Here is a 14592-nt window from a genome sequence, read left to right on the forward strand (position 1 = left end):
AGGTATCATTATCCCTATTTTACAGGTATGATACATTTATATCAGATACAGTATATAAGTATGCTTATACATAACATACAGTATATAAGAACAGTTTAAAGAATAATACTAAGGGACTTCCCTGGTGGTCCAGTGGGTAGGACTCTGTGCTCCCAATGCAGAGACCCGAGTTCAATCCCTGGTCAGGGAACTAGATCCCACATGCATGCCACAAGTGAGAGCTTGCATGCCCCAACTAAAAGATCCAGCATGCTGCAATGAAGACCCAGCACAGTGAAAAAAGAAAGGGAGGGAAGGAAGGAAGGAAGAAGAGGAGGGAGGGAGGGAGGGAGGGAGGAAATTAAAAGAGCACCCATGACCCACTACTTCGATTAAGAATAGAACATTACCAGTTCCTAAGCAACCTAAATGTCCATCAACAGAGGAATGGATAAAGAGGATGTGGTACACATATACAATGGAATAAATTAGTCATAAAAAAGAACAAAATAATGCCATTTGCAGCAACATGGATGGACCTAGAGATTGTCATACTGAGTGAAGTAAGTCAGACACAGAAAGACAAATATCATATGATATCGCTTATATGTGGAATCTAGAAAAAGGATACAAAAATGAACTGACTTACAAAACAGAAGTAGAGTCACAAATGTAGAAAACAAACTTAGGGTCACCAGGGGATAAGGGGGGAAGGGATAAGTTGGGTGGTTGGGATTGACATATACACACTACTATATATAAAACAGATAGCTACTAATAAGAACCTGCCATATAGCACAGGGAACTCTACTCAATACTCTGTAATGACCTATATAGGAAAAGAATCTAAAAAAGTGGATATATGTATATATATAACTGATTCACTTTGCTGTACACCTAAAACTAACACAACATTGTAAATCAACTATACGCCAATAAAAAAATTTTTTAAGAACATTACCAGTTCTTTATTTTTATTTTTTTATTTATAAAAGAAATTTTTTTTAAACCAGAACACTTAATGCATGACTAACTGTTGAAACCCATAAGATGAACTGTATGCTACAACAGCTGCCCTCTTGGGTTTAGGTGTTGCTCCTTCACAGAATCCATGCCTGAATCCACAGCATACAATTTTCAGGTGCCTCATTCACTGGTCAAGGCGATATTTTGTCTTTTAGCCTTGGCACTCCATTATACTTTCTCTTCCTCTTGGCCATGTAGCCACATTTGCCACAGGTTGACTTCTGAAGGTGGGAGGTGGCACAATGTATGCACCTTACTGTGACGCTTTCCCAGTGATGACATCCCCTTCCTCACCTCTTCTGTGGTCAAGACCAAAGAGGTTACCAGTTCTTTAGAAGCCCCTCCAGTGACACTATCCTTCCTCCTCCCCTCCTTTCCCTTTGCTCGTTCTCTTTTCCTTTCCTCCCTCTGTACATTCTTTCTTCCATTCTCCTCCTTTTAAAGAATTCCCTCTTTTTTTTCTTTCCACACTCTGCTATTTCACAGCTATGAAACCTAGAGCAACATACTTAATTCTTATGGACTTCAGTATCCTTATCTATAAAATGGGAATAATAAGAACAATACCTCGGGCTTCCCTGGTGGCGCAGTGGTTGACAGTCCGCCTGCCGATGCAGGGGACACGGGTTCGTGCCCCGGTCCGGGAAGATCCCACATGCTGCGGAGCGGCTGGGCCCGTGAGCCGTGGCCACTGAGCCTGCGCGTCCGGAGCCTGTGCTCCGCAGCGGGAGAGGCCGCAACAGTGAGAGGCCTGCGTACCGCAAAAAACAAAAAAAAAAAAAAAAGAACAATACCTGCCTTACAGGCTCGTGGGAAAATTTAATGAGATAGTCTTTGTGTGAGGGTTAAATGCGATAATCTATGTGAAACCTTAGCACAGACCTTGGCATATGGTTGGAAGTCAATAAATAGTTGTTTATATTTTTATTATTATTTTTAAATCATTTCTTCTCTGCTGGAAGAATTCTGTGGTATAATGGAAATAGGCCTTTGGAGTCATAGAGACCTGGGTTCAAATTGTGGTTCCATTATATACCAGCAGTGGCTTAAGCCACTAAAGTGGTTAGTCACTAAACCTCTACATCTATAAAATGGGGGTGATGATACTAATGGTCAGTAATTGACCACACAGGGTTGTTATGAGGATCAGAAGAAATGACACATAAAGTACCTAGTAATCAGTTAAAACCTTTCCCTTCCTCTCTTTTTCTTCCTCTTTTCTTTGATAAATTTTTTTCCCAACAGGGGTATTAAAAGCAGCTGTGTGCTTGTGCAGTTTCTCCTAAACTCTGGATTCAGTTTGGCAAGTGTTCAACAAGCACCCACTAGTTGGCTACAAACACCTTCCTGGCTGGTGTGCTGTTACGCCTAGGACACTAACCCCCTTTGAGAAAATGAAGTTCTAGGATCATCTCCATTCCTGGGTCTGGACACCTGGGATAATTTTTTAAATAATTTCTAAAAAAGAAGAAAGAATAAGAAGTTGCTGAATTCAACTCTAGGCCCTAACCCCAAGCTTGTCACACACGACAGCTTCAGTAACAACTTTATCCAGTCATGTGCTGTCCCAACTAACATTCTCCAGCTGCCCTAGGGGTTTGTAATACAGTGAAGGTTGACACACCTGAGGCCTTTCCCAGAAAAAACTCCATTGTCTTCTCCTGCTGTGATCCCAGCTCTGGCCGACAGATAGAGCCATTTCCTCCCTCCCTTCTCTTCAAACTGCCTAAGCAGAAAAGCTGTTGCTCAAAAGCTGTGTGGTCCAGGAATGGGAGAACTGTGGCCATTACCAGACACCAGAGCTAAAGAAGGGTGAGGGCTGACTACTACCAGGAAGAATCTATTACATCTAAACTGGTGAGGACAGAAAGAACAGTCAGTTCCCATCAGCGTTTCAGCCCTATGGATATCTGGGGCCGTTTAATTTTTTGTTGGGTCTGGGAGAGGGCTGTCCTGTGCATTTTAAGATGTTTAACATCCCTAGCTGCTAGCCTCTAGATGCCAGTAGCATTCCCCTCCCCAACCAAAAATGCCTGTGACAACCAAAAATGTCTCAGACATTGCCAAACGTCCCCTGTGGGGCAGAATCACTCCTAGTTGAGAACCACTGATTTGCAGCCACTAATAGTGTTGGGGCAATGGTCTATATAGAATAGACTCCTGGGGACCTTCAAGGGATGTACTCTGAGGGCCACCTGCCCTGACAGCCCAGTTTCCAATACTTGGGGGTTGGGGGAAGCCCCTTAAAACAAGGCAACTAGCCCTCACCTGTTGAGTAAGAAAAGCTAAAAGGGTCACAAAGAGAAGGGAAGAGAGCAAATGTGGAGTTGAAACCCTCATGGTTAGGATTAGACTGTGAGGTGTGGTTTATTTTTTTGTTTTTAATTATTTATTTATTTATTTATGGCTGTGTTGGGTCTTCGTTGCTGCGCGCAGGCTTTCTCTAGTTGCGGCGAGTGGGGGCTACTCTTCGTTGTGGTGTGTGGGCTTCTCCTTGCAGTGGCTTCTCTTGGTGCGGAGCACGGGCTGTAGGCACACGGGCTTCAGTAGTTGTGGCACGTGGGCTCAGTAGTTGTGGCGCACGGGCTTAGTTGCTCCACGGCATGTGGGATCTTCCCAGACCAGGGCTCGAACCCGTGTCCCCTGCATTGGCAGGCGGATTCTTAATCTCTGCGCCACCAGGGAAGTCCCTATTTTAAAAAAATATTTATTTTATTTATTTATTTGGCTGCGCCGGGTCTTAGTTGCGGCAGGCAGGCTCCTTAGTTGTGGCATGCAAACTCCTAGCTGCAGCATGCACGTGGGATCCATTTCCCTGACCAGGGATCGAAACCGGGCCCCCTACATTGGGAGCGTGGAGTCCCAACCACTGCGCCACCAGGGAAGTCCCCAGGTGTGGTTTATTTTAATCTCTAAAGATAAAGAAACTGAGGCTCAGCGGATCAAGCAACTTGCCTAAGGTCAAACACCTAGGAAGTGATAGAACTAGATTTCAAACCCAGGACTATCTCCAAAGCCTTATGCTGCAACTTTGGGACTCCTGTAGCCTTATTTATTCAGTCATTCATCCATCTGTTCATTTAACAACTACTTAGTTTCCACTATGTGCCAAGCTCTGGGAATAGAGTGATGGACAAGATAGTCAGTCCCTACATTCATGGACCGTGTTGTCTAGTGGGAGATAAAAATGACAAAGAAACAATCATACAAGGAATTAGTCAACAACAGTTAAAAAAGCAGTGAAGGAAACACTTAGGGAACTAGACCTGTGCTAGACTATGGCCAAAGATGGCTGTAAGTCCTTCTATCCCTAGATACATGCCCTTTTGCAAGATGACTTTTCATCAAGAAGTGAGTCTATTTCTCTGCCGTTGAATTTGTGCTGGCCCTATGACTTTCTTTAACCTATTGGTAAAACAAATGCAGTAGAAGTGACTTCTGGGGACCTTCAAGGGATGTACTCTAAGGGCCACCTGCCCTGAAAGCGCAGTTTCCAATGCTTGAGAGTTGGAGGAAGGCATCAAGGGACCTTACAGCTTCTACTCTCACCCTCTTGCTGCCCTGAAGCCACCATGTAAGGAAGCCCCAGGTTAGCCTCCTAGCTGTCTCAGGCATTCTAGCTGTCCCAGCTGTTTCCACCATTTTGGCTGAGGCTCCTTACAATGGGCAAGGCTACCTAGGAACAGCTAGCAGCCAGTCAACCCAACAACTGACAGCAGCTGCAGAGGTCACCCAGGCAAGACTGAGCCCAGTCAAACTGCAGAATCATGACCAAATGGTTAAGGGCAGTTTGTTATCCAAAGACAGAAATCCAGTTGAAGGCCCTAACCTGGTCTGGGGGTGGGGAGTGGGTCAGGGGAGGCTTCCTTGAAGACACAGGTTCAAGTTGAGACCTGGAGAATAAGTGGGAGTCAGCCTGGTAGAGCATGAGGTAAGAGTATCCAGGCAGCAGAGACCACCATTTGAAGGCCTTGAGCTAAAAATGGAACTGTGCTTGTCTGAGGTCCTATGCAGGGAATGGCAGCATGAGATGGTCTAAAGAGAGAGGCAAGCCCAACATTGCAGGCAATGACCAGTGAGTGAAGTGCTTTACTTACCACCCACCACCCATCTCCATCTCCATCCTGGACCAACTTTTTGTCACATTCTGAATACATCCATGGGCTGTGTCAAGCATGTAAATTTCATCCACTGTGTATGTCAAAGAATTAAAAAGTTGAAAAGACAGACGCACATTAACCTGCCTCCCAGAAGCTTGCAAAAGGTTGAGTCACAGTCTTCTGGGGATGAATGATATGAAGATGACAAGGCAGCCTGAGCACATGGTAAAAAATGTATTTTTAATAGCTGCGATGACCATCTAAGCTATTATGGCCCCATCTTCACTGATCTCAGCTCATAGTTAAATGGAAATTTACTTGAAAAGCCCTTTCTTTGCATAATGGGAAGGCAGGCTTGTCCAATTCCATTTCCCCAAGGTAATAGCTCCAGGATGTAATGGGACGCCTCGCTACCAGCCCTGCTCATCGGGGGCTCAGAGCCTGGGTACCCCCCCTTCTCAGTGTTCTTTATCCCTATTACTCAGTAAGGTCCCCCTAAGGATGCCTCACCTCCAAGGTCAATGCTGAGAACTGTTAGGAGGAGGGAGAATTGACTGGGCTGATATCACTGTGTTGCTCATTCTCTTTGCCATGGGGAAGATGATACAGTGGGAGCTCCTTCTGCAGGGGCAAAGAGCTAAGCCTGATCACAGCAGGCTTCTCATCAGGCAGGCTTCCCTCAGGACAACCACAGGACCCCACACCAAGGCTGTTCATTGGTTCCAACCAGCTGAGGGAGGAGGGCAGGAGGGGGGTGGCTCTATCCTTATCCAGCCTAGCAAATCCTGCTTTCTCTCCTATCCCAAGAGGGTCCCACTGCAAAGCACTACCGAAGAGGGGGTCACTTTTTTTTTTTTTTTTTGCGGTACGCGGGCCTCTCACCGTTGTGGCCTCTCTCGTTGCGGAGCACAGGCTCCGGACGCGCAGGCTTAGCGGCCATGGCTCACGGGCCCAGCTGCTATGCAGCATGTGGGGTCTTCCCGGACCGGGGCATGAACCCGTGTCCCCTGCATTGGCAGGCGGACTCTCAACCACTGCGCCACCAGGGAAGCCCCAATTCACATTTTTTTCATTACAAAAGTGAATATTTACTTAGGATAATAAAAGAAATCATACAAAATTACACATTTTAAAAAAATGACAGGGATTTCCTTGGCGATCCAGTGGTTTAAGACTCCACGCTGCCATTGCAGGGGGCGCTGGTTCGATCCCAGATTGGGGAACTAAGATCCGAGTGCCGCGTGGTGCGGCCAAAAAAAAAAACAAAAAACTGACAAATCCCATAAGCATTACAAAATCCGAGGGGGGAAAACATGTTTTTATTAATTAACTTCCTGACATACCTCCATAATACATTTTTTCCTACATTTTAGCCTGCAATTTTTTTTTTAATTTGAACCCTTTCACTTTACCAACCCTGACTTACAAGAGCTTCCTTTTGTTTTTCTTGCTCTTGTTTTTTTTTTTTATTAAGGTATAAGATACATACAATAAAATGTGAAAAGTACCCATTTTCACATGTGAAAAGTAATTTGATCTTAAGTGTACAATTCAAGGTTGTTTTTTTTTTTACATATGCACACACTCATAAAACCACCACCGAGATCAAGGTAAAGAACATTTCTGACAGGTGTTTACTCTTAATCCAGTTCTATTACCAATACCTTTTTTTCTAATTGACTGAGGTTCAGGTATTAGGCTATGAGCTTTATGAAACATGATATCATTTGATCCTCACAACAAAGTACCACTATCATCTCCATTTTACAGATGAAGAAACTGAGGCTTCAAGAATTTAAATGCCTTGCAAAAGGTCACCCACAGAAGCAGGTGCCAATGTGGCACTCAAACCCAGATCTGCCAGACTCCAAGGCTCATGTGCCTAACCACTGCTATAGCAGGGGGCATCTACTGGCATCATTTCAAAGTAACCTACTGCCTCCCCCATTTTTGTTTTATTTTACTTATGTTCTCCAGGAACCTCTGGGCTTCCCTTTAAAACTTGGATGGAACAATCTCCACTTTCAGCATACCCCCTCCTGTGAGCTCAGTGCCTGGCTCCTGTCCCCTGAGGAAGACATCAGAGCACCCTCTACCAGCCCACTGTTTCTGGCAGCACAGTGGCCACTCCACTGAGCTTGCGGGCCCTCCTGAGAAAACAGCTCCATTCTCACACTTCCCCAGGGTCCATGAGTGTAGAAAGCACAGCTCCGACCCAAGAATGCTCTTTATCTGGAGTTGGAATGGAAGAGTCACTGAGTCTTTGAACAAGTCCTGCTTCAGCCACTTCCTAGTCAAGCAACCATGAGCAAGTTGTTTTATCTCATAGAATGAGAGTTTCCTCAACTGGAATAGGAAGGTACTAAGAGAAGCTTGTTCATAAAGTTGTTCTGAGGATGAGATGAGATCATGCCATGCAGACAGTCGTTACACAAAGATTGTTCCATTTCCAACAGGCAGGGGGTCCGGTGTCCCTTCACACTTGCCAGATTACCTGCTGGGTCCAGGTCAGGAAAGGATCAATCACAATAAAATTACAGAGTGGTGGCAAATAAAAATAAGAAGTAAGGGAGAAGAAGGGAGCCAGGAAGATGAAAGATCTGGGCAGAGAGAGGGTGAAGTACAAGCTGGGAGTCCTGAGCTGGCACCTCAGACTCAGGAAGGAGCCCTCGCTGGGGCAGCCTGGCACTGAGCATTTAGGCCTTCCTTGTCTTTGGATAGCCTCCCAGACAGCTCACAGCTTGCACCTGCCTACTCCAAGGCCCACCTGGTTGTTGGAGGCTAATGAAATCCCCCTTTCTCCCTTCCTTCCTGCTTTGCTCTCCAAGCTGACGCTGGTCCCAAGCTGACCCAAATCCGGTAAACATATCTCCACGGTGTTGACCTCATGCTGAAGAGGCATCTGGCTCAGTCCCAGCTCTTTCTGCCAGGGGACACAGAGAGGCATGCATCCCATCCTCTAACACCGTCCCCCCGCGCGCCGCCCCCCAACACTTGCAACCTGGGCAAGAGAAATGCATCTTCTCTGCTGCCTCTCTAATTTGAGAAGGTAGACAAGAAGGCTAAACCCACTCCCACCTACACGGTCTGAAGAAGACTCATGAGTGCCCATTTGTTGAGCAGCACTAGGGGCCAGGGGATGGGGGTACGCACTTGCCCTAGTGCACTTGCCTTAGTAACTGCTAACTGCTATGCCTAAACTTCTCTAACCCGTACAACCCTGGGAGGGAAGTGTTATTTCCTCCTTTTTACCCATGAGGAAACAGGGTCTGAGAAGTTAACAGTGTGGCACAAGGTCAGTGGGTGGCCAAGCCAGAATCCAAACTCAGGTTTATCTCTAAAACCTCGTTGTTTTAACTCATACATTTCGATCTAAATTAACTTTTTGTATTAACTGCTAATGTTCCCAGCTCAGAGTTGAAAAAACTAAGTCTCAGAGAAATTTAGCAACTCACCTGCAATCACACAATTATTCCTTTGTCCCATAACTCTGCAATTACATGATGATACCTTTGCCCCATGAACTCTCATTTGCTAATCTCCTGCATCCCTGTTGACTGCCCTCATGGAGCCTGTCATTTCTTGCCTCAGGTTGGAGATGACTGGGTGAGAATCCTTCCTCCCAGTCTGCCACCCAAGGTGCCTAGTGAGTGCCTAGCTGTTGGCCTCCATGCTTAGTCAGTCCTTGCTACTTGAAATTGATCCCAAATGGCTGCCAGAGCCTCTCCTCAGCCTCTGCCTCTGAGGGTCCCTTGGGCCCAAAGAAGTGTGATGACCTCAGATTGGGCCAAAGGCAATAACAAGGAGCTGCGGGCATCAAGCCTGGGGTAGCAGACAGAAGGCCCCAGAGCAAGTCTGATTTAATCCTTTAATGGAATGTGACTCAGATAAGGCTTTTATCAACCCTTCCTAGGCTGTGGGGATAAAGGACCATCCCAGAGTCATGGAGAGATGCTTTGCACTGTCCTAGGGCTGTCCAAGGGTCCCTGAAGGCCTGGCCCCACTGGAAGGACCAGGGGAAAGCAGAGGTATCAAGGGGCACTTGGAGGAATTTGTCTCAAATTTTCAGGACTGAGGGAACAGGAGGGAGAGGAGGAGACTTGGGAATTCATATGTTCAGGCAGAGAGGATATTAAACCCTAACACTTAAAATAATAACAATAACAATAATAACTATTATAATTTATTAGGCATTGTACTAGGCTTTTAAATGCTTATGCAGTAGGTACCATTATCATCCTTATTATAGAAGAGAAAATCAGACTCAGGAAGGTAAGTCATACAGTTACTAAAACGGGAGAGCTGGGACTTCCACCTAAATCTGCCTGATTCCAATGCCCTCCGGCCTCACCATGACGCAGATGGACGGTACACAATCACTCTTACTCACACACTTCTTCACCCCCAGAACCTTTGTTTGTCAGCACCTCAGGCACTTCTCCTCTTCCTGGAAGAATTCCAAGAAGCTTTATGTAACCACAAGCTGCAGCCTCCCCAACACCGTAAAGGGGAGAAAATACAGGATAAAGCTAGGTGAGCTGACCAATCAGGAGCAGAAAGGCTACACAGCCCCCACCTCTGAACCCCCAGGGGCAGCCATACCAAAGGCAAAGTGGTATCTGGCCTTCTGCCAACTGCTTTCTCTGTCCCTCGCCCCCTCCCCCAGCCCTAAGCCCCCTACCCTCACTTCTCATTTTTTTTCCTAGATCAACTTTACTTTCCAAGCCCCTACTCCACTCATCTTGTTCATTCAGGAACACTTCTAAGTACTGACTGTTAGCAATAGACTAGGGATTCACCTCCTTTGCCAGAGAGAAACACATACAATGCAATATTAATAGCAATAATAGCTAACACTTACTGAGCACTTACTACATGCCAGTCACTTTTCTCTCAATTTGAGCTTGAAAATGCAGGCAGAACAAGCAGTAGCTTTTATGTCAATTACAAGGAGACTAAGTCAGACAAGGGGAGGGATCTAATGTTCCCTAAGCTTTCTCTGCATGGAGGCCCAGTACCCTCAGGAGACAGAGGAGCATGGTAACAAAGATCATGGACTCTGGGCTCAGGCCACCTCGGGTCTGAGGTCAGCTCCATTACTGCCTAGCTATGGATTTGTAGACAAGCTAATTCTCTGAGTCTCAGTTTCTTCCTTGATAAAATGTAAATAATAGTACTTATCTCCTAAGGCTGTTGAGAGGATTAAAGAAATGATGTTTGTAAAGTGTTTAGCAAACTCCCTAACCCATAATAATCAATCAATTTTTAGCAATTATTATTACTTATTAAAATAGTGTTAGGATGAAATAGCTAAATTGCAAACTTTTTTAAAGCTCTTCAGACCTAAGCAGGATTTTTTTTTTTTTAATTGCATGGTTGTAGTTGATTGGACTTAAAACTACTGTGCTCCTTGGGACTAATAGGTCAAGGGCTTTCCACATCATTCTGCCTGCTGCTTGGAAGCATACTTGGCAGGAGCTGTTGTAACAGAAGTGGTTTGGGGAAAGCACCTATAGATCTAATTATCTGGGCTTGGGCAGAAATGACCACTAGGAGAGCCGCAGGGGCAGCATTTTTGGATTTGTTTGCTTCATACACTAGTTTGCTAGAGCTGCCTAGCAAACTAATGTGGTAACAAAGTACCACAAAATGGGTGGCTTAACCAACAGAAATTCATTGTATCACAGTTCTGGAGGCTAGATGTCCAAAATCAAGGTTTGAGCAGAGTTGGTTCCCTCCGAGGGCTGTGAGAGAGAATCTGTTCCAGGCCTCTCCCCTAGCTGGTGGTTTGCTGGCCATCTTTGGTGTTCTTGGCTTATAGGCTCACCATCTTGATCTCTGCCTTCATCTTCACACGACATTCTCCCTGTGTGCTTGTCTATGTCCAGTTTTTGTCTTTTTATAAGGACACTAGAGGTAGGATTCGAAGTCCACCCTTCTCCAGTTTGACCTCATCTTTTTTTTTTAATTGAGGTGTAGTTGATTTACAATGTTTCTGTAACAGCAAAGCGTACAGCAAAGTGATTCCATAAGTTATTACAAGATATTGAATATAGGTACCTGTGCTATACAGTAGGTCCTTGTTGCTTATCTATTTTATATTATATATAGTAGTGTAGATCTATTGATCCCAAATTCCTAATTTGTCCTTGCCCCCACTTTCCCCTTTGGTAACCATAGGTTTGTTTTCTGTGTCTGAGTCTATTTCTGTTTTGTAAATAAGTTCACTTGTATCAATTTTTTAGATTACACATATAAGTGAGATCATATGATATTTGTCTTTCTCTGTCTGACTTACTTCACTTAGTATGATCATCTCTAGGTCCATCCATGTTGTTGCAAATACCACTATTTCATTCTTTTTTATGGCTGGGTAAAAATCCACTGTGTGTATATACATATACATATATATATATAAAACACATCTTCTTTAGCCATTCATCTGTAGATGGACATTTAGTTTGTTTCCATGTCTTGGCTATTGTAGTCCTCATCTTAAGCATATCTGAAATGGCCCTGTTTCCAACTAAGGTCACATTCTAAGGTACTGGAAGTTAGGATTTCAATATATAAATTTGAGGGGATGGTGCAAATTCAACCCATATCATGTTAGAATTTCTTGACTAAGCTCATGCCTTTAAACTCTGGAAAAAAATTTAAGAATTTGTGGGCATTCATGTTGACCTTCTAAGCCCATGAACCCCTCCTCTCCACCCTTCTCATCTACCTACTTTTCAATACTTCTACCCCACAATTAGAATCCTCTCCAAAATCACCATTTTACTTTCCAAAGCTTTCAAACTCCTTTTCAGTCTGTGATGACCATACTGAGGGCTCAGTAATTATTCAAAAATTACTTATCGGGCCTCCCTGGTGGCGCAAGTGGTTGAGAGTCCGCCTGCCGATGCAGGGGATACGGGTTCGTGCCCCGGTCTGGGAGGATCCCATATGCCGCGGAGCGGCTGGGCCCGTGAGCCATGGCCGCTGAGCCTGCGCGTCCGGAGCCTGTGCTCCGCAACGGGGGAGGCCACAACAGTGAGAGGCCCGCATACCGCAAAAAAAAAAAAAAAAAAAAAAAAAAAAAAAATTACTTATCGAATAGGCACTAAGCTCTATGAAAACCACAGCAATCAAGACCCAGTACCTACCCTCACAAAGCTACTGAGTAGATATCAGAGCATTTACTTTAATTTTAATTTAATTTTAGAGCATTTTCCTTTTTTAAAATATAAATTTTATTTCTTTATTTATGGCTGCTTTGGGTCTTTGTTGCTGCACGTGGGCTTTCTATAGTTGCAGTGAGCAGAGGATACTCTTCGTTGTGGTGTGCAGGCTTCTCATTGCGGTGGCTTCTCTTGTTGCAGAGCACAGGCTCTAGGTGCGTGGGCTTCAGCAGTTGTAGCAAGTGGGCTCAGTAGTTGTGGCACACGGGCTTAGGTGCTCCGTGGCATGTGGGATCTTCCTGGACCAGGGCTCGAACCCATGTCCCCTGCATTGGCAGAAGGATTCTTAACCACTGCACCACCAGGGAAGCCCAGAAAAGCAGACAAGGGGCACCTGGATTTGAACCGGGGACCTCTTGATCTGCAGTCAAATGCTCTACCACTGAGCTATACCCCCTCTCATTTTCCTTTAAAATCTGGCTCCAGCACCAACTTTTGTCACATTTTCATAATCACTGTAGCTAATAAAACATTTATGGATTTTAATCTGTATGCCAGGCAGCAGGCAAAGAATTTGTATGCACAACTTCATTTAATACTTGGATCAATGATATGAAGTGGGTACATTATTATCTCCACTTTACTGATGGGGATAATAGATATTTATAATTATATACTCTCAGATAGCTTTTCCCTGTTTATTTTTTTTACAATTTTCTTTCTTTTTTTTTTTTTTTTGGCCACACCATGTGGCTTAGTTCCCCGACCAGGGATTGAACCCAGGCCCTCAGCAGTGAAAGTGTGAAATCCTAACGACTGGACCGCCAGGGAATTGCCTTCCCTGTTTCTTTAATTAGCTCAGTGTAAGTCCTCTAACCCCACCCATCCTTAGGTCCTCAATATCCCTTTAGACAAAGTGAGAGAGTGGCATGGACATATATACACTACCAAATGTAAAATAGATAGCTAGTGGGAAGCAGCCGCATAGCACAGGGAGATCAGCTTGGTGGTTTGTGACCACGTAGAGGGGTGGGATAGGGAGGGTGGGAGGGAGGGAGACGCAAGAGGGAAGAGATATAGGAACATATGTATATGTATAACTGATTCACTTTGTTATAAAGCAATTATACTCCAATAAAGATGTAAAAAAATATATCCCTTTAGAAACTACATGATCATATAACACAATTTTTTGAGAACTTCCAGGTGTTGTTGCAAATCAAACATTTTGAGCCTTTCCATATAATGACAAAATATTTAAGAAAACATGGGGGAAAAAGTTTCTCAACTAGTTTGTTGATACTCTGCTTCATAACTGGTCTTACTGATTTGTGCTTACTAGTTAACTGAGGTATGGGTGTGTTTTGAGTATATAAGCTCATTTGTAAGAAAACCATTCGAGTTTTTAAAGAAGTGTGTTTTACCTTATAAAGGGACAACATTGCCCTTATCCTAGAATAGTCTCTTTGGGTTGCAAGGAAAAGAGAGGCACTCGTGCTAGTGTAAGAAAAGGTGAGTACTAATGGTTGGGTGTGTAGACTGCATAGACTTCAAGGACAGGAAATTAGCATGGCTAGGCCTTATGGAACTGAAAAAATCATCAGGAACAAGTCCATTTCCATTATTTTCACATAGACTAAAGCTAAATGGCTTCTTTGTTGTATATGTCTCTGTACTTCGCCGTATCAGTTTCCTCAGCTCATCCATCAGCTGTACTAGTTCTGGAGTCTACATGACTCCCCACAATTGACTGCTTCAGTGCCCAAGAGAGGAATCTGATTTGTCTAGCTTAGGTTAAGTGTTCACTTGTGGTCCAACCAACAAACCAAGGGGACAGGGTCATATGGCACAAACATGGCTGCCCAGGTCTAGCTATTTGGCAAGAACTATGAGTGGGAACAGTTCCTAGAGATTTCCTAGAGAAGTGGACCATAGATGACAAACCAAAGTATGAATACTAGAGAGTTCTGAAGACTATAATGACCTCGTTGACCAGACTCCCTATTTTGTTCCAAAATATTAGTTGGCAGATAAATTTGTGAACAATTCTAACATGGCTACCATTTCTTAAGCTCTCACCTTAGTATCTTATTTAACCTTCACAACCCTTCCAGATAGGCATTATCATTCCTGTCTTACAGATGAGAAATCTGAGTCTCAGAAAGATTAAGTGAGAAGTAGTCACGTCACATGAGCTAGTATTGGAACCTGGGTCTATTTGACTCCAAATCCTGTACTCTTAACTTCTAGGAGTAGGAGACTTATGCTATTACAGTAAAAAGCAGTTTTTTAGCTACTGTTCTAGCTTAAAACCATAACCTCAA

At 44.3% G+C, this 14592-nt stretch overlaps 1 protein-coding gene and 1 non-coding gene across 2 annotated transcripts in view; both read right to left on the reverse strand.

The window, feature by feature from the left end:
• Positions 1 to 3575: 3575 nt before the first annotated feature.
• The window catches only part of GFRA3 (GDNF family receptor alpha 3), a 40977-nt gene continuing 29960 nt past the window's right edge, over positions 3576 to 14592 (reverse strand). The window contains exon 8 of the mRNA XM_060091976.1: positions 3576 to 3695. Within this exon, the coding sequence (XP_059947959.1) occupies positions 3669 to 3695 (27 nt within the window). The 3' untranslated portion in view covers positions 3576 to 3668. The remainder of the gene's footprint in view (positions 3696 to 14592) is intronic.
• TRNAC-GCA (transfer RNA cysteine (anticodon GCA)) lies at positions 12654 to 12725 on the reverse strand. The gene has a single exon. It is a non-coding gene; the product is annotated as a tRNA-Cys (tRNA).

This window comes from Mesoplodon densirostris, chromosome 3 (genome assembly GCF_025265405.1).
Source record: "Mesoplodon densirostris isolate mMesDen1 chromosome 3, mMesDen1 primary haplotype, whole genome shotgun sequence".
NCBI lineage: Eukaryota > Metazoa > Chordata > Mammalia > Artiodactyla > Ziphiidae > Mesoplodon > Mesoplodon densirostris.